Below are 18,282 nucleotides of genomic sequence, written 5' to 3'. Positions count from 1 at the left end.
AAGTTATAAATAAATGGGGATGGCTGTGTTCCAATAAAACTTTATTTATAAAAATAAGTAGCAGGCCAGATTTGACTCAAAGGCCATAGTTTGCTGATGTCTGCACTAAATTAACCTGTGGGTGCTGCAGGGGTGGTGGTGCTATAGTAGCATGTATGATTACTATTCATGATAACAAAACAGTATTTCAAATTATAATGCCCACAAAACTTACGTGATCAAGTTTTCTGCATGTACAGCGGCTTCCACAATATTAAGTGATGGTGGTTTAGCAGCTTCTGCTTGCAACTGCTTCACTTCCTTCCGTAAGACATGAAGCTGTTGGCTTATGGCTTCATTCTTATGCATGCCTTCAAACTAACAAAAGTTAAAGTTATCAAAAGACATTTCCTCCCATGTTTCTAGAATAGATATTTTATTACAAACACAATAGGCATATGACAAAGAGAATATTATTACAACTAATATTATAATTTAACTTAAAAAACTCTCAGTTGAACTTCAAGGTGATAGAAAAACTTTGTCAAAACACTGTTCAAGAATCTCAGGTTTTCAAGGCTGGGCACAGTGGCTCATGCCTGTAAAGAATCTCAGGTTTCCCATGAAGACTCAAACTTAAATAAAATTATTGTCTTATAAAAATACCAAAATTTGTATCTCTTTATATGACTGCCTTATAAACTGGTAAGATCTTGAATTAATTTATCAATAGTTCAAAGCCTTTTGTAGGATACTATTTCACTTATGTTTCAACTCCTGAAATCCTCATCAAAAACAGACCCCATGTCTTCCATCACTGAGGCTTTTCTTGAAGCACAGGAAGCCCCTCCACTGCTGATCATGGTTCCCCAGCCGTAGCCCTTCTGTGTGCTCTCAATCCAACACACAAAACACTCACTCCAAACACTCGGGCTGCAGACACATGTGTGCCCAGCATTAAAAAAAGATGACACAGGTGCTGCTCACAAATGTCGTTTTGAAAGGAAGAAAATATATATAATCATAAAACAAACAACAAAATAAGATAAAATATGGGGAAATGCCCAAACCAACTGCATGCCAAGGAAAGAGCAATTGGCTAATTCCTAAATTCACCAATTTAGGTTCCTAGAAGCTGGTCTTTGAAAAAATTTTTATTGGTTTTCAGTAAAGGGGGAAAAATAAGGAGAATTTATTGAGCTTCTTTAAAAAAAAAAAAACTAAATTTTTTTCAACTCAAAAGATTATCCTTTTTTAAGATTAGTCTTTCTTATTTGAGAAGCCATCAACAAACCCTTTCTCTGACTGATAGTGACATACATACCTGGTTTGTTTATGCAATTTTAATCCATTTTTTGGATGTGGATAGAGGCAGAAGAAAAGAGAAGACATCCTGGACCCAGATTGCAACACAAACACAGAACTGACATGACAGCTGTGGGGGATGTGGGACAGAGAGACAGGAAGGAGGAGCCTGGCCAGGGTTGCAGGGTGCAGTAAAATCAGACTGGGGAGCTGAGAGAGCCCTCTTGGGGAGGCTTTGAAATGCAGGCCGGGGAGTCTGGACTTACTTACAGGTACAGCTGAAGAGACCAGAACATTTAGAAGGCAAGAGTTCTAAACTCTACATTCTCCTCCTGCTGTCTTCCCCAATCACATGGGTGGGCAGTAAGGTCTACATTTTTCCTTTACATGCACCTGTCCAAACCCAGTCTTCAGCCATCGCTGCAATGATTAAAGGTGTCCTTTATAAATAATGTAAATACTTAATTCACAAACTTATTACCTGAGGCTCTTATGTCACTTATGAGGCCCAGGGTTATTATCATAAATTCTGTATAAAAGTTCCTGAAGGGCGGCCAGGCATGGTGGCTCATGCCTGTAATCGCAGCACTTCGGGAGGCCGAGGCGGGCAGATCACTTGAGGTCAGGAGTTCGAGACACGCCTGGCCAATGTGGTGAAACCCTGTCTCTACTAAAAATACAAAAATTAGCCGGGTGTGGTGGCAGGCACCTGTAATCCTGGCTACTCAGGAGGCTGAGGCAGGAGAATTGCTTGAACCTAGGAGGCAGAAGTTCCAGTGAGCTGAGATCACGCCACTGCACTCCAACCTGGGCGACAGCATGAGATTCCATCTCAAAAAAAAAAAAAAAAAAAAGTTCCTAAAGGGCAATGGTCCTATTTGTTTTACTTACCCAGAACCCCAGCACAGCATAACTCTGACAATACACTGGGCAACTATTTTTTATGACTGTGATAATAATAACTTTCTTGCAAAAAACTCACCAATGTTATATCAAAAATCTTTACAAAACTTCTTTAAAAAAAAGCTCTGTGACATCAAAATGCACAAAAGTGAATATTCAAGAACATATAATGTTAATAATAATTAACTTTTACTGTTGGAGAAATGAAAGATTAAAAAAGAAATTACTTGCATTTAACTAGATAATAAATCAATACAAGTATTTGAATTAAACTTAAAATCTTTCAAATAACAGACCAATGTTTAATATCCTAAAATGTGATTAGGAGTATCTGCAGTCAGCCTTTTTGTTCAATATATCACCAAATACAGTTAGACTGGGACTATGCGTGTCACAGAATCCCCTGGCTGGACTGGACAGAAAGGAGCCAAACAGGAAAAGAGAGAATCTGAGATGAGGAAGGAAGACACAGAATGAAGGGAGGTGGAAAGGCAAAGGATCCAGAGACCACTTGACCGGAAAAATGCAGAGACAGGACTAAACCTACTTTGTAATCCAAACTTTACAACTGCCATACCATGTTGTAGAAGCTACTAAAATAAAACCAGCTGGTTTAGGAAAGTTTAGACTCTGTCTCTCACAAAAAAAATCCCCAAATTATCATTATTTTCTAGTCTACTTATTTTTGTTTATTGTTCCCACTACTGTTGAAAGTTTTCTTTTTTTACTTCAGTGAAGGTGAGAGCAATGGAATGTCTATCAGTTCATAATTACAAGAAGTCGTAGACAATAGAACAAAGTAGCATGGTGGAAGCCCCTCCACTTGAGTCATTTTAAGTGGACACAGAAATCTAAAAGTTTCCTTGTCTAAATTTAAAAGTTGGACAAAGCATGTCCTTCCGCCAATTTTTACAATAATGTGAGGCCCTCAGTGGGTCTTTTCCATCGTTCATTTCTTGGAATTAACAAATTTTTCACATGATAATAAATCAATCCTGGGGTCAGCAAGCATACCCACAATATCAAAGTACATCAAAAGGAACCCAATTATAAATCACCCCATTTCCCCAGGGAACATCAGTGAATTGTTAGAGCCTTCTATTGGGAAGAGAGAACACAGAAAGAAGCACGTCTCACGTCCCATAAAATATATTTGCCTTTGTATACCCCAAACAAGATATACATAACTCAAACACTTGCAGATAGCTGGAAATTTCCAGGACATTCTTTCCCAGAAAAATTCTATTAAGGAATAAAATATTTTCATGATATAATTTGAACTCTTTACAAATGAGTCATTAAAAATTATATTTAAAATCTGAAGTCATTTCCCATAAAGCTAATTTTTAAAAATTGATCTAATCTAGAATGTTAAGATCACAAATTCTCTAATCACTGAAAAAAGAAGGCAATACTATTATATAGACTCAGAGAGAAAATGAAATGGTACCTATATTCATTTACATGAGATTTAACTGTCATGATCAGCTTACTCAGAATCACACTGCAAGTATTCAGAAGCTGCAGCTGAAACAGCTGAAGCAAAACGACCTGGCAATATTGAATGGGAAAAGTAGGGGTCTTGAATTTAGACACATGCAGGCTTGAATCCTGACAGAGCTACTCACTAGCTACGTGACTTTAGCAAGTCTCATAGTGTCTCTGAACATGTTTCTCTGAACTCATCCTCATTCTGTGAAGATTAAGTTGGATAAACTAGGCACAGTGCCTCACATCTGTAATCCCAGCACTTTGGGAGGCCAAGGTGGGCGGTTCACTTGAGGTCAGGAGGTCAAGACCAGCCTGGCCAACATGGTTAAACTCCATCTCTACTAAAAATACAAAAATTAGCTGGGCATGGTGTTGTGACCCTGTAGTCCCAGCTCCTCAGAGAGAATTACTTGAACCTGGGAGGTGGAGGTCGCAGTGAGCCAAGATCGCACCACTGCACTCCAGCCTGGGCAACAGAGTGAGACTCTTGTCTAAAAAAATAAATAAATAAATACATTAAGTTGGATAATGAAAGCAAAGCACCTAGCATAATACCTGGGATATGAGAGTGCCCCAAGCAAGTGACAAAAAGTACTGTGAACATGGCTGGGAAAGACAGTGCAACCATCCTTACTGCTTTCCAAGACTGAATATATGGGAGATATTTACATTAGAGTAAAAACGTACGGTAAGCAGTGTATAGTATTTAAGTATGGAAAGTATTACGCTGTTTAAAAGCAAAGGTAAGCACAATCAAAGAATGAACTGTTAATGTTTAATAAGAAAAAGTTCCAATTTCCATGATGTCTGTCATGGCCAAATAATATCCATAAAATTCCCGAAAGTAGTTAAAATCAGGGAACTTACTGATGAAGGGCATAAATCTAGAGCTGTTCATTCCTTCAAACACATCCATTTTGCAGCACTGACTGTATGAGGCACTGATGATATAAACATGAATAAAACAAAGTCCCTGACCTTGTGTAACTCAAAATCTAGTAACAGCCTAGAACTAATCATAACACAAAACAAATTGTAACAGCCTAATGAGTGGTGTGTTACAAATAAGGATGCTTCCTTTCAGCAGAGGTGTACTTAAAAAATTAAAATAGGCCAGGCATGGTGGCTTACACCTGTAATCCTGGCACTTTGGGAGGCCGAGATGGGTGGATCACCTGAGGTCAGCAGTTCAAGACCAGCCTGGCCAACATGGTGAAACCTCATCACTACTAAAAATACAAAAATTAGCTGGGCACAGTGGCACCTGCCTGTAATCCCAGCTACTCAGGAGGCTGAGGCAGGAGAATTGCTTGAATGCAGGAGGTGGAGGATGCAGTGAGTGCCACTGCACTCTAGCATGGGTGACAAGAGCAACACTCTGCCTCATAATAATAATAATAATATTAAAAACAAATAAAGATGGAAACCTTATTCCCAAAGAGTTCAGTCTGGCAGGACAAAACAGCAAGTGACTGCAACAGCATTTAGGCACAAGCTGCAATGAGGGAAAGAACATCTCAATTCGACTGCAAGAGTCCGCAAAGACCTCAAAAGAGGTTTGGCCTGAACTAAATACTGAAGGCTGAGCAAGAAAGAGGCCAGAAATGGGTGGGAGGAGCACAAAAGCAGCATATGCAAAGAACAAAGGTATTAATGTGTATGTTGTGTTTAGAAAAATGGAGAAAGTCTAAATGGCTGAAAAGTAAAATGTCTGTGAAGTGGGAGAGAGGATAAATGATGCTGCTAGAAAAAGACCAATAACAGATAATGAAAGGCGCTAAGGGTCATATTCCTTTTGATACTGCCAAGTAAATATGGGTTTTTAGCCTGGAAATGTGATCAGATCTGTGTTTCAAAAGATGAGTAATGAGAGAATGGAAAACAGACTAGGCAGGGAGAGAGGTATGGACAGGAAATCTAATTAATGCAATAGGTCAAGGGAGAAGCGAGGTGTGCCTACCATGGAGAAATGGCGACAGAAACCCAGAGAAGGGAATGTCAGGGGCTTCAGAAAGCCATTTCAGAGGCAGAACCAATATGGAAGCAACTTTGGAAAATACAGGAATGAAGTAGGGTAGGGTAACTGGAAGCAATGATATTGATGCCTAAGTTTCCAGCTGGGGAGACCAGCTATGTGAAATTATAGGAAGAAGAGATTTGGAAGGTAAAGGTGAGACTAATTTGTGAATATGGAGTTTGAGGTATTTGGGGAACATTCAGGTAGAATGAAGCAGGTGGAAATCTAGATTTGGAACTCAAGAGAGAATTCTGGACTAGAGAAACAGAACAGGATTATCAACATATGAGTAAATGGCTCTTTTGTTCTTTTTGAACTATTCTGAGATCTATTGGAGTTATAAACTCTCCAGAAAAAAAATTTACACACACTTTCAGGAACTTCATCAATTCTCTAAAGACCATTCACAGACCCCAGATTAAGAACTCCAGCACAGACAGTAGGCAAAAGAAGATGATGTCATATGAAGAAGAGAATCAGGATAACTAGCAATCTAAGGGTTTGAGTTGAGGAGGAAGAAACCCTGGAAACTGAGAAGTGCTTAGAGATTCAGAGGGAAAAGATGAGACTACATAAAGTTCAATATCACAACAGAAAGCTGTTAAAAGGAATCAAAACTACTGAACATAGCCATGAGGTGGCCACTGGACACATCTATATAGAGGGCTACAGTTTTATGTATAAAAATAACACAACCTACCTTTTGCAGGACATACTCTCTCCCAATGACAGTTTCATGATGAGTCATAAACACTGAGAACTCACCCTCTCTATCCTCCATTAACACCTCTTTTTCCAAAACAAAAGTCATCCATAACCAATATTATCCATTTGGGTAATGGATGGCTTCATATTTAAGTACAATCTTTGGCCAAAAATCAGAGCAAAACGAACAACTTGCACAGATAATGTCCCAACTTCATAGCAGGTAGAGTTTCAGCTTTCCTCTATCTTGCCCTTCACCATTAATGTGTAACAAAACATATTTTTATCTTCAAGTCCTAGAAGTACCAACCGGCAAATACTGCCTGGGACAGCCTCAACTAGCAATGACAGTACTACATAACTTTCAAGATTATTTAAGTCTCAGCCTATAAAAGTTGTTCACTGTCCACGTTTTTAATTGCCCTGGCAAATCTGCGTATCGGGCAAAACACTGACTGCAATCAATACTATTATTGATACTGAACTTCTGGGAGCCATCAGTGGGGGATCTCAAGCTTGTGGAACTTCCCAAGTGGGACTAAAAGTCAGGGCACTAAGCAAACGACTGAGGCCAGCAGAAAAGTAAAACTTGCTTTAAGAAAACTTAAATATTTCTAATGAGGTTAGGGCCACAAAATACAGCCATTTTTTCAATTTCTTTAAGCTTCTGCAACATCTCCTTTTTTCCCTCTGTCCTTCATTACTTTTCCCCCTTCTTTCTTCAAGCCATATTAGCAATTACCAATTTTTCTTTTTTTTCTTGAGACAGGGTCTCACTCTGTTGCCCAGGCTGGAGTGTGGTGGCACAATCACAGCTCACTGCAGCCTTGACCTCCTGCGGTTAAGTGATCCTCCTGCCTCAGCCACCCAAGTAGCTTGGACCACAGGCGTGTGCCACCATGCCCGGCTAATTTTTGTCTAATATTTTTTGTAAAGACAGAGTTTCTCCATGTTGCCCAGGCTGCTGAACTCCTGAGCTCAAGCAATCTGTCCACCTCGACCTCCCAAAGTGCTAGGATTACAGGAGTGACCCACCATGCTCAGCCCAACTTTTAAGAAAAGAAAGCACAAGAACTTTGGTATGTTTGTAAAAACATCTAAGCCATGTTCACATCAGTCCTTATCATAAATCATCTTTTCTCGGACCTCCCTCCAATCAAAATTATCTACAAGACATTTTAGAAAAGGTGTTTCTTTTTATTTCAGAATTAACAAAGCAAAAGATTATATTTAAAACCTCAATTCAAGGGTTCAGACAAATAATATAATACTATGATCCCTTTTTCTGTAAAGGAAAAGAGACAAGTCACAGGTAGGCTTAGAGCTTCAGCTCCCTGGCCTGCCTGGTGGTATTTTCCACTGCGAGGCCCAGAGAGTTAACAGGAGGTCAGGGCAAGAGACCTGTTCTTTAGCTGAGGCAGTAAATATTTACAGTTCTTCACAGAGCAAGCCATCAGCCAGAACTGGAAAAACATTTCCTTATAGTTATCTCACTTGTCACTTATAAAAATGCATTTTAGAATTCTCTTCTCTATATAAAATTAACAGTCTGGCAAAGATATGTAGTTTTAAAATATGGAAAAACACAAATTGGTGAAGACATCCCTTTTTTATTAAAACCGGATACATTTTCAGTTTTTTCCTCACTAACTCGAACTCCACCCAAAATTGGCAAACTTTTCTCCCAGTTTTATTACTTCAGCAAGTGATCTTTTCTTCAGTATTTCTACCTTGGTCTTACTACAACAGCATTAGTAACTGGGAAAAAAATACACCAAAAGAAAACCAACTGTTTATACAGTTATACAGTTGTTTATAGCACCTGGCCAAAGATAACTCAATGTTTAAGAGTCACACATATTTACAATAACATACAGGAAAATAAGTTAGACTCATCCTAACTTTTAGGTCAAATTTCTGAACTTTAGACAAATACAACTATGTTGAAAAATCAGAGATACATTTTGAAAGTAATGAAAAATACAATACATATGAAAGATTATTTCAGAGAAGACATTTTGTAGAAAAGAGTCACCCAAGGAAATTGATGGAGACATTGGAATAGTTACAATGAAAATTAGCAAAAAAAAAGAAGGGAAATTTCTGAAAGACAAACAAGAGGGAGTAAAATAAATTTTCTCCAATTTCCAAAAGCTAACAAAAAAGAATCATTTGTGTGTAGACAGATTTAGACAATAGGCAGTGCTCATCTCCAAGCATTTCTCTTTCAGCTTAAGGAATACTGACTTCACTCAAAGGAGGAATACAGTGCAGTGATTAATGAACACAGGCTGGCTGAGTGCGGTGGCTCAGGCCTGCAATACCAGCACTTTGGGAGTCTGAGACAGGCAGATTGCTTGAGCCCACTAATGTGAGAGCAGCCTGGGCAACATGGCAAAACCCCATCTCTACTTTAAAAAGAGTACTGGCTCTGGAGCCGGACTGCCTGGGCCTTTCTGGCTCTGCCACTTACGGGCTGTGGCACTTCAGGTGTGCAACTTAATTAACTTTTCTGTGACTCTACTTCCTTACCTGAAAAATGAAGATAATATGATAATGGCCACCTTGCAGAGTTGTTGTGAGGATAAAATAACTTATTTAAAGTGTTTAGACAGGGCCTGGCATAAAGTAAATGCTATGGCATGCTAGCTTCAGCAAAGCTTCCATTGTGAAGTGCATACCATATCGCAGATCCAAATTCTGCCTATATTCCAGTGCAAGAAGGTAACTCTGAGAGGCAGTTCAAGTTTCAGTCATGTTGTTGCATGTCTCTCCTCTGCCTGTCAGCAAGTTCCACCCGACTAATCTGCTTCCCATATATCCTTCCCACGTTCATCTTCAGGGGCTCCCTGCCATGTGCAGCAGACAGCCAGAGCTCCCAATGATGGTGCACACCAACCTTTCCAATGTGAATTCCCACCACCACCCCCAAAACACTTGGAACAGGCTGACCTAGCCACTGACCCCTAAATGACATCATGGCCACTCCATTTCCAAATTCCTTCCCACTGTATCATCACCAAAGTCTTTTAAGAATCAATTGAGGCTGGACGCGGTGGCTCACGCCTGTAATCCCAGCACTTTGGGAGGCCGAGGCAGGTGGATCACCAGGTCAGGAGTTCAAGACCAGCCTAACCAACGTGGTGAAATCCCATCTCTATTAAAAATACAGAAATTAGCCGGGCGTGGTGGCAGGTGCCTGTAATCCCAGCTACTCGGGAGGCTGGGGCAGGAGAATCTCTTGAATCCGGGAGGTGGAGGTTGCAGTGAGCTGAGATCGCGCCACTGCACTCCAGCCTGGGGACTCCGTTTCAAAAAACAAACAAACAAACAAAGAAACAAAGGAATCGGTTGAAGCCCTCTCTCTAGGAATCTTCTCAATGATTCTGATTTTTTTTTAAATTCCTATTTGAATATCTGTCTTATAGGACTCATCTGGTACCTACAAAAATGTGTGATTAGCTCTATGAGTGTTTTCATGCCCTGCCTAACTAGTAAATGTTTGGGACGCAGACAGTGTGCTATATATGTCTTTCAATCTTTCTCAGTGATATGCCAACATTATGGACTCAATTAAAATTCTCTCAGTTCTGAAGAAATTTAAACACTTACCTGAACCGTGACAACTGCGGCTCCTTGGCATTTCTTACCGCTGCTGCCTCTGCACTCCAAATGTAGTGTGGTCTGTTCTTCACGATTCACATACTGCTTTGGCATTGTGTCCAACAGCTCACCATCCAGAGCAACCTGCTGAGATTCCCGAAGAGCTGCGGTTCTGAAAAACATCATCAGGAGGTAAAAAAAAGTCTTAGGAAAGGTTATATGATAAGTGATAAAGGCTTCCAGTTACCCACAGCCAGCATTATAGTGCAGCAAAATACGCATATAACATAGTAACAGAGAACCAAAGGTTGTGAGCCAAGACTTACCCAAATCATCCCCCTGGCAGAGAGGTTAAAGAGAAAGCTAAGAAATGACAGAAAAGCCTATAGAGAAGTGAGACAACTTTATAGCCACAAACAAAGCTCCATTTAGAATCCATGTTATACCAACAGACCCTACAAGAACAAATGAGAATTCTATCCTAACTTCATCATCCTCAAGGGGTGCCTTAATTGTAAGTACCAATGACTTCTTAGGTATTAGCAACTCAAAATGAGATGTCAAAGACCAAGAAAGCTAATGGCATACATGGGGTGTCAAAACTGGTCTAACTGTATGTATCATTACATTAATGGGCAGGTGCTTATATGTGCACTCAACACACACACAACAAATGCCTGGACCAAAAACAGCCAAGGAAAAAAATACCAATAAGAAATTGATTCGCCCGCCCGCCCGCCTTCCTTCCTTCCTTCCTTCTCTTCCCTCCCTCCCTCCCTCCCTCTCTCTCTTTCTTCTTTCTTTTCCCTCTGTGGCCCAGGCTGCATGTAATCTACTCCGCTCGCTGCTGCCCCGCACCGCGGACTGCCTGAGACTGCCAGCGCTCGCCGGCCTGCTTTTCCTCCTTTGGCTGCAGGCGCGGTTTCACCATGTTGGCCACGCTGCTCTCCGGCTCCTGACCCCGAGTGCTCTGCCCGCCTCGGCCTCCCGAAGTGCTGGGACTGCGGGCGGAGTCTCGCTCACTCGGTGCTCCGTGTGGCCCGGGCTGGAGTGCGGTGGCGTGGTCTTGGCTCGCGGCAGCCTCCGCCTCCCAGCCGCCTGCCTTGGCCTACCAGGGTGCTGGGATTGCAGCCCCTGCCCGGCCGCCGCCCCGTCTGGGAGGTGAGGAGCGCCTCTGCCCGGCCACCCATCATCTGGGAGGTGAGGAGTGCCTCTGCCCGGCCACCCATCGTCTGGGAAGTGAGGAGCGCCTCTGCCTGGCCGCCCTGTCTGGGAAGAAGTGAGGAGCGCCTCTGCCCGGCCACCCATCGTCTGGGAGGTGAGGAGCGCCTCTGCCGGGCCACCCATCGTCTGGGAAGTGAGGAGCGCCTCTGCCTGGCCGCCCTGTCTGGGAAGAAGTGAGGAGCGCCTCTGCCCGGCCACCCCGTCTGGGAGGTGAGGGGCGACTCTGCCCGGCTGCCCCGTCTGGGAAGAAGTGGGGAGCGCCTCTGCCCGGCCGCCCCGTCTGGGAAGTGAGGACCGCCTCTGCCCGGCCGCCCCGTCCGGGAAGAAGTGAGGAGCGCCTCTGCCCGGCCGCCCCATCTGGGAAGAAATGAGGAGCGCCTCTGCCCAGCCGCCCCGTCTGGGAAGAAATGAGGAGCACCTCTGCCCGGCTGCCCCATCTGGGAAGAAGTGAGGAGCGTCTCTGCCTGGCTGCCCGGTCTGGGAAGTGAGGAGCGCCTCTGCCCGGCCGCCCCGTCTGGGATGTGGGGAGCGCCTCTGCCCGACCACCCCGTCTGGGAGGTATACCACGGAGGCCAGAAGCAATCTGGGGACTGGACGTGGTGGCTCACGCTTGTGGTCCCGGCACTCTGGGGGGCCAAGGCGGGTTGATCACTTCGGGCTAGGAGTTCGAGACCAGTCTGGCCAACATGGCGAAACATATGAAAAATACAACAGACAAACCAACCAACCAACTCAGTGGCAACAAAACAGGTCTATCCTGGAGTCATACTCTAATTTTTTCTATTTTCCTCCCTTTCTGATCCTTTATCCCACTTTCTTTTTCTTCCTCTTCCTTCTCCTTCTTCGTCAAATAGAGGATTGAGTTATTATCACTGATCCATATAAAGTCCCTCTCTCATTTATTTTGATTCCCACTCCCCATTTCTATTCCCCGTCTTCCCATGTGCAACCTTCCTAATATGTTTGATACGCATCTTTTTGTTTGTATGTATTTTTAGAAAATGTTTATTGTTTTTGTGTGCAAAAAAAATTAATTAAAAAAAAAAGATTTAAAATACAGACCATTTAAAATAAAGGTCACCCTAGCCAGAAAAAAAAAAAAAAAAAAAAGAAATTGATTCACGGCCTGGCGCAATGGCTCATGCCTGTAATCCCAGCACTTTGGGAGGCCGAGGTGGGTGGCTCATGAGGTCAGGAGATCGAGACCATCCTGGCTAACACAGTGAAACCCCGTCTCTACTAAAAATACAAAAAATTAGCCGGGCGTGGTGGCAGGCACCGATAGTCCCAGCTACTTGGGAGGCTGAGGGAGGAAGATGGCATGAACCCGGGAGGCGGAGCTTGCAATGCGCCGAGATCGTGCCACTGCACCACTCCAGCCTGGGCGACAGAGCGAGACTCTGTCTCAAAAAAAAAAAAGAAATTGATTCACGTAGGATTTGTAAAAGTAAGGCTCGTTAACTGTTAATGAAACAGACTTACTCCACATATGCTCCTTCTCACAAGATCTCAAGTTAGATCAAAACCTTAAACTGTTTGATCATTTTGTATCCACCATGTGAACTCAAAACAATGACTTTCCCACACTTTAATCAATGTTTACATCAATTTCTTAAAGAATATGGAGAGGTAGAGAGTACAGCAATGAGAAAAGAAAGGAACTCTTACTTCACACCTTTCCAACACCATCTTTCCAATATCAGAAGATCTCTTCATGAGAAACATAAGAAAATCTTAGCTGGCACTGCTGACACTCAGAAATGCCACCACAGGAAATGTGAAATTGATAGTTGGTGAGAGTACCACATAATTTCGATGTGAAATTATAAGACTTGTCACAACTTGGTTAACCAAGTGAACCGTCTGGGCCAGGTTGGTCAAACTATCCTCATGGTAAAAATGCTGACAAGGAAGCCACTCCAGGTAGCAATTCATCCAGCCTGTCAAAGCCACCAGCATGGGAACATGATCCTTGAGGCTGCATGGTCTTACCTGGCCTGCTGTTGCAACAGATTCAGGTCTGTGCACACCAGCTGTGTGGCGTCCTTCTGACTCAATAGCACAGCAGAGGAAATAACTGGCACAGGAGGCTTCGTCGGGTGCAGAACAAGGGGAGGCTGGGGAGCCTCATGCTTCCGCAAGTTACTTAAAACCCTTTCTTTAGCTGAAAGAAAATTAAGTCATATATACTGAGCAATCAGGTGAATTAGCAGGAGAACAGAAGCATGTGGTACAATTCAATAGAATTCCTGTCCTCAAAAAATTTATAGTCATAATTATGATAGTTAAAGAGTTAAAGCTCATGACCTTAAATTATTACCCTAGACAGGACTTGCATGACATGCTAACAAGTTTGGACTTGATATTAGTGTAAAGCTACTATCTAGTGCATTACACTAGTATCATGTGGATCTAGTGAACAGCTCTATGCAAGCTTGAATCAGATGGTAGCTATCACCTGAATAATGGTTTTGGTGAATGGAGTAGGTCTGGAGGCAGGTCACCCACTCAAGGTTTTAATGCCATCATCCAGAATTCAGAGGAATAGAAGAAAAAAGAATAAGCATTATGGAATATAGCTGAGTCAAAAATCTGAAATCAGGCAAAGGTTTGAACAGGAGGACTGGATGCAGTAAGAGGTAAAATGAATGAAAACATATGCATAAACTCCTTCAGCACTTCTATTTATGCAGTCATATAGTCCATCAGTCATTTACTTATTCATTCACTCAACAAATGATTTATGGAGTCCAAATAAGCAATCCAGTGCCACACACACACACACAAAAAGGTGAATCTCTACCAAGCAACTTTGCCCTAGATTACATATAATCTTATACTGTTTAATCAAATTCAAATGTTTGATACTTCTAGACAGTACAGAGCTGAATACACAGTACATATCCAACAGATTCCTATCTTCCCTCCCTCTCCCTTCACCACACTATACACATACCACACAGCAGGTGGGGACTGAATAACATGAAGAAAAATGCTGCTACCTACCCAATTCTTTTCAATAGCAAGAAACAGAGGAAGGCAGTGGTCAAGGGAATTTCAAGTCAATAAGTCAAGTCAACAAGTACTTAAGGGACTACAATGAATTTCCGATTACATTCCAGATGTAACATTCTATTTTCTATTCTTGTTGAGAAAAATTAAAGAAAAATTAATAGCCATGACTTTACTTGGCATAAGGAGACTTGTACTGTTTGTACCCCAAACAGACGGAATCCAACATTTCAAATAGGTCAAGTACAGCACTATCCCTTATAGTTAGTGTTTTTCCACTAGAACTAACCACTCTTTGCACAGATGTAATCAAGTTAGGTATTCATCACTGGATAAGACTTGTGACTATTTATGATAAAGTTCCTTTCAAGCAACATAAGAGGCCACGATGCTAAAGGAAAACTGGGGGCTCTTTCAAACCCAATATAAGTTACCATAAAAGAAAAACCAGGGATATTTTAAAAACAAACAAAAAATCTAAATTCATATTTAATAGTAATCACCACTCTAGACCACAACTGACGAAAATATTGAAGCCAATAAAACAAATTTAGTTTAAGAAAAAGAAATTGTTATCACAAGGGTGCTAGTGAAATTTTTCCTACAACCAATCACAACCACAAATCCAATCATATGATATAATCATCAACTAACCTCTTATATCTGAGAAAAACCTGAAACTCACTATTTAGAAGTATAGGCCCTAATTTTGCTTAGAAGTACAAGGTATCGCTGGACACAAGAGGTAGAATAATGAGTGGTGAACAGCAGGTCTCTGGAGTCAGATGGCTCTGCCCAATAACCAGCTTGCGGGCAGGTCACCTAACAGCTTACAAATTGGGTTTCTTATCTGCTCAATAGGGATACCCTAACAACATAGGGTTTTTGTGAGGACTGAGTTAATGCATATAAAGCACTGAGACAGTGCTTGGAACAAACTAAGGGCTTCATAAATTACTAGCTTAACTCCAGCAAAAACAATTCGTATTTTAGGGCAGTGTTCAAGCAACATAGAAACACTACAAATGGAAGGGCAGAACAGAAATCATTTAATAGTTCCCAGATCTATTCACATATTTCTTCTTCTTATTTAACAAACTTTCAGGAATAGAAAAATGAGACTCTACGTTGTTGGCTTGAGGGCAATTTTCATCCCTTTCTCTATATACCTTTCTATATCATTTAATATTTAAAATTAATATATATAACTTTTTTATAATCACACAAAAAATATTGTTTCAAGAAAAAATGCAGGGAGAGGAAATGTTGGAGGGAAAAATTTTAAAGCCTTAGAAGGGACCAGCCAGCACCATTTTACAGATGAATGGCATGAAGTCCAGAGAAGTTCTTGTTTCTCTCTCTTCATATGACTAACGCGTTTTGGTTAGTGGCAAGCTGGAATAAGAAGGTATTCTGCATTTCTCTGAATCACCTCAGTGTCTTATTACACTATATATTGTAAAAAATATTTTGGTCAACAATTGAATTTACAATGATATGTCCTATATTTTTGAAATATAGTCAGTAATTAAAATTAATAGGTTACCCCAAATATCAGCAACTTGATAGGTTAAATGGGCTTTTGTGACCTGATAGAAAACTAACTGGTAACTTACACCAGTTTCTCTAGAAAAATGTACTGAGAGAAACAAGTAACCTAGAAACTTCAGGAATCTGATTCATTTGTATGGTAAGGGTTCTAGGTACAAAGTAATAGAGTTTATAAAAGAAAAAGACAGACTTACGATTTTCAAAACTGCAAAGTAATTACATTTACAGTTGCACTTTATACCATTGTGTAAGTAAACTGAAATCTCTTTTTAAAGCATCAGAGGAAAAATGAACACTGGGGGAATAAAGTATGTCAGCCTCAACCCTCAATGGCTCTAATTCAATCATTCATTCACTCATTCAAATGTGCAGGTGATCCCAGGACCCACCCAGCAAAGGATCAGTGAAGTCCAGCTGCACGGACAAACTGCAGGGTGTGGAATGGGACTCAAGCTTGGCCTGTGTCCACAGACCAACAGTCTCCTGAAACTCATGATAGATGCGCTCCATGTTCAAATACTCCATCCACAGATCCTGAAACAGAATGACAGTATTTTAACTCTGACAGACAAGTCATAGATTCACATATAAAACTATGTATTTAACTATAAAGTGAACCAGTAAGTTTCAACATGAAGTGGTCTACTGCAAGTCCTCCAGCATTAGGATAAATTGCCATTAAAATGACCACTCTAACAATCCCTGCAGTAGCTGTAAAACTTTTTTGATTGTGTATCATGATTAGAAAAAATTGTAACAGCCCTATATGTATATTTGTAAATTATATACATACACTATAAAGCTAATACATTATGTACACTATAAGACATAGGTAAAAAATAGCAAATGTTAAAGAGGTAAAAAATAAAATGTTAAAAAATAATCAAATCTTATTAGATCAAGACACTAAATCCAACTATCAATTTACAGTAAATACAGGGGACAGAAAAACATGTTAAACTACACCATGAAGATATAGTTAGCAAAATCCATACTGTGGGGAAACTCTGTGGACAAACTACTCAGTTTCTTCAACAAATAAATTGCAAGGAAAAGTAAAGGGATAAGGGGAGGACCTGTAGATTAAACAGACTTATAAGACATATCAACCAATCGCAACATGTGGATCCTGATTCAAACTATGAAAATAAATAAAAACAAAACTTTTATGACATTTATGAGGAAAATGGAAACTTGAACACTGACTAAATATTTGATATAAAAAAATATTTCTAACATGTTTAGGTATGCTGTTGGGTTATGTCATTTTTTTATCCCTATCTTTTAAAATCTTCATGTATCAAGTGCTCTCTGGGATTACCTCCAAGATAAAATGGAAAAGGAAGTAGATGGGCTATAGATGAAACTAGACACATGGCATATGTGGGGAGGGGGAGAAGAGCATGTCCATTATACTGGTCTCCCTATTTTCCCATACAATGGAATTTTTTCATAATAACAGGTGTCATATAAGTAAATAAATGAGAAAACAATAAATATAGCAGCTCCAGTATCCTCTCCCTACACTCCCATGGGCTGTCTTGCATATTCTGAATCACATATATTTCACTTTGCTGATCTCTACACTTTAGAATGGGGGACTGCCTTTAACAACAACAACAACAAGTCAAATTATCAATGAACTTCAAATAGTAATAGCAAGTGAGCAAACAAGGACTATAGGTTTGTGGACCGTGATTTTTTTGTATTTTAAGTGTTCTAAAGGCCCAAGGATCCCTCTAAACCAAAAAATGTCCTTGGCTTCTCAATAAGCACACTGCTGTGAAGTCCCAAATCATTATTTCCAAACCAACCCCACAGCCCAAGGCATTCCAGACTCAGAGGAGGAGCTCCAATGTAATCCTGATCACAATCCTGAATTCTACATGCAGCTGAGTGTTCAGTGTGCTGGGCTAGATCCTCCTATTGCGTACACACTCCTTTAAATAGGGTCACTCTGTCACTTTCTCTGCCTCTATGCCAAGTAACTGTTAACAGAGGCTAATGATTAGAGCAACTACTAGGAATTAACAACAGGTAAGCAGAGACATCTGAGAAACCATAAAAATACAAAACAACCCTGAGCTTGAATTATGGATCAAGAAATTATACATCAAGCACCAAGCAAAGGCTGACTTAAAAAGAAACAGAGAGAGAAAGAAAGCAATTAATTCTGTTGATGCTGAGGAACCAGGATAAATCTCAGAGAACCAAGAAAGCTACGGCTAATTTTTAAAAACACTGGCCAAGTACCTACCATGTACAAAGCCTTGGATATGGATGAGGGGTGTCGAGTATAAAAAGATGAGGATGGAACTGCACTCAAAGGATGTCAGGACACCATGGTCTCCTGTGTATTTTTCTTGTTTCTCTGGCTCTATATTCTCAGTCTTATTCCTCTGTGCCTTAAATGCTGTTATTTCTCAGCGTTCCATCTTCAGTCCTCTTCTTAATCTACGTATTCTCTTACCATTAAATCCACATATCCGACT

The 18,282-nt window shown here is 40.8% G+C and overlaps 1 protein-coding gene across 1 annotated transcript in view; it reads right to left on the bottom strand.

Moving 5' to 3' along the window:
* EPG5 (ectopic P-granules autophagy protein 5 homolog) overlaps nucleotides 1–18,282 on the bottom strand; it is a 124,210-nt gene that overhangs the window by 41,832 nt on the left and 64,096 nt on the right. The window contains exons 25-28 of the mRNA XM_003267534.2: nucleotides 16,180–16,324; nucleotides 13,220–13,391; nucleotides 10,013–10,175; nucleotides 215–357 (exon numbers count right to left, since the gene is read on the bottom strand). Of these exons, the coding sequence (XP_003267582.2) occupies nucleotides 215–357; nucleotides 10,013–10,175; nucleotides 13,220–13,391; nucleotides 16,180–16,324 (623 nt within the window). The remainder of the gene's footprint in view (nucleotides 1–214; nucleotides 358–10,012; nucleotides 10,176–13,219; nucleotides 13,392–16,179; nucleotides 16,325–18,282) is intronic.

Source organism: Nomascus leucogenys, chromosome 4 (genome assembly GCF_006542625.1).
Source record: "Nomascus leucogenys isolate Asia chromosome 4, Asia_NLE_v1, whole genome shotgun sequence".
Lineage (NCBI taxonomy): Eukaryota > Metazoa > Chordata > Mammalia > Primates > Hylobatidae > Nomascus > Nomascus leucogenys.
This window is presented reverse-complemented; position numbering and strand designations above follow the sequence as displayed.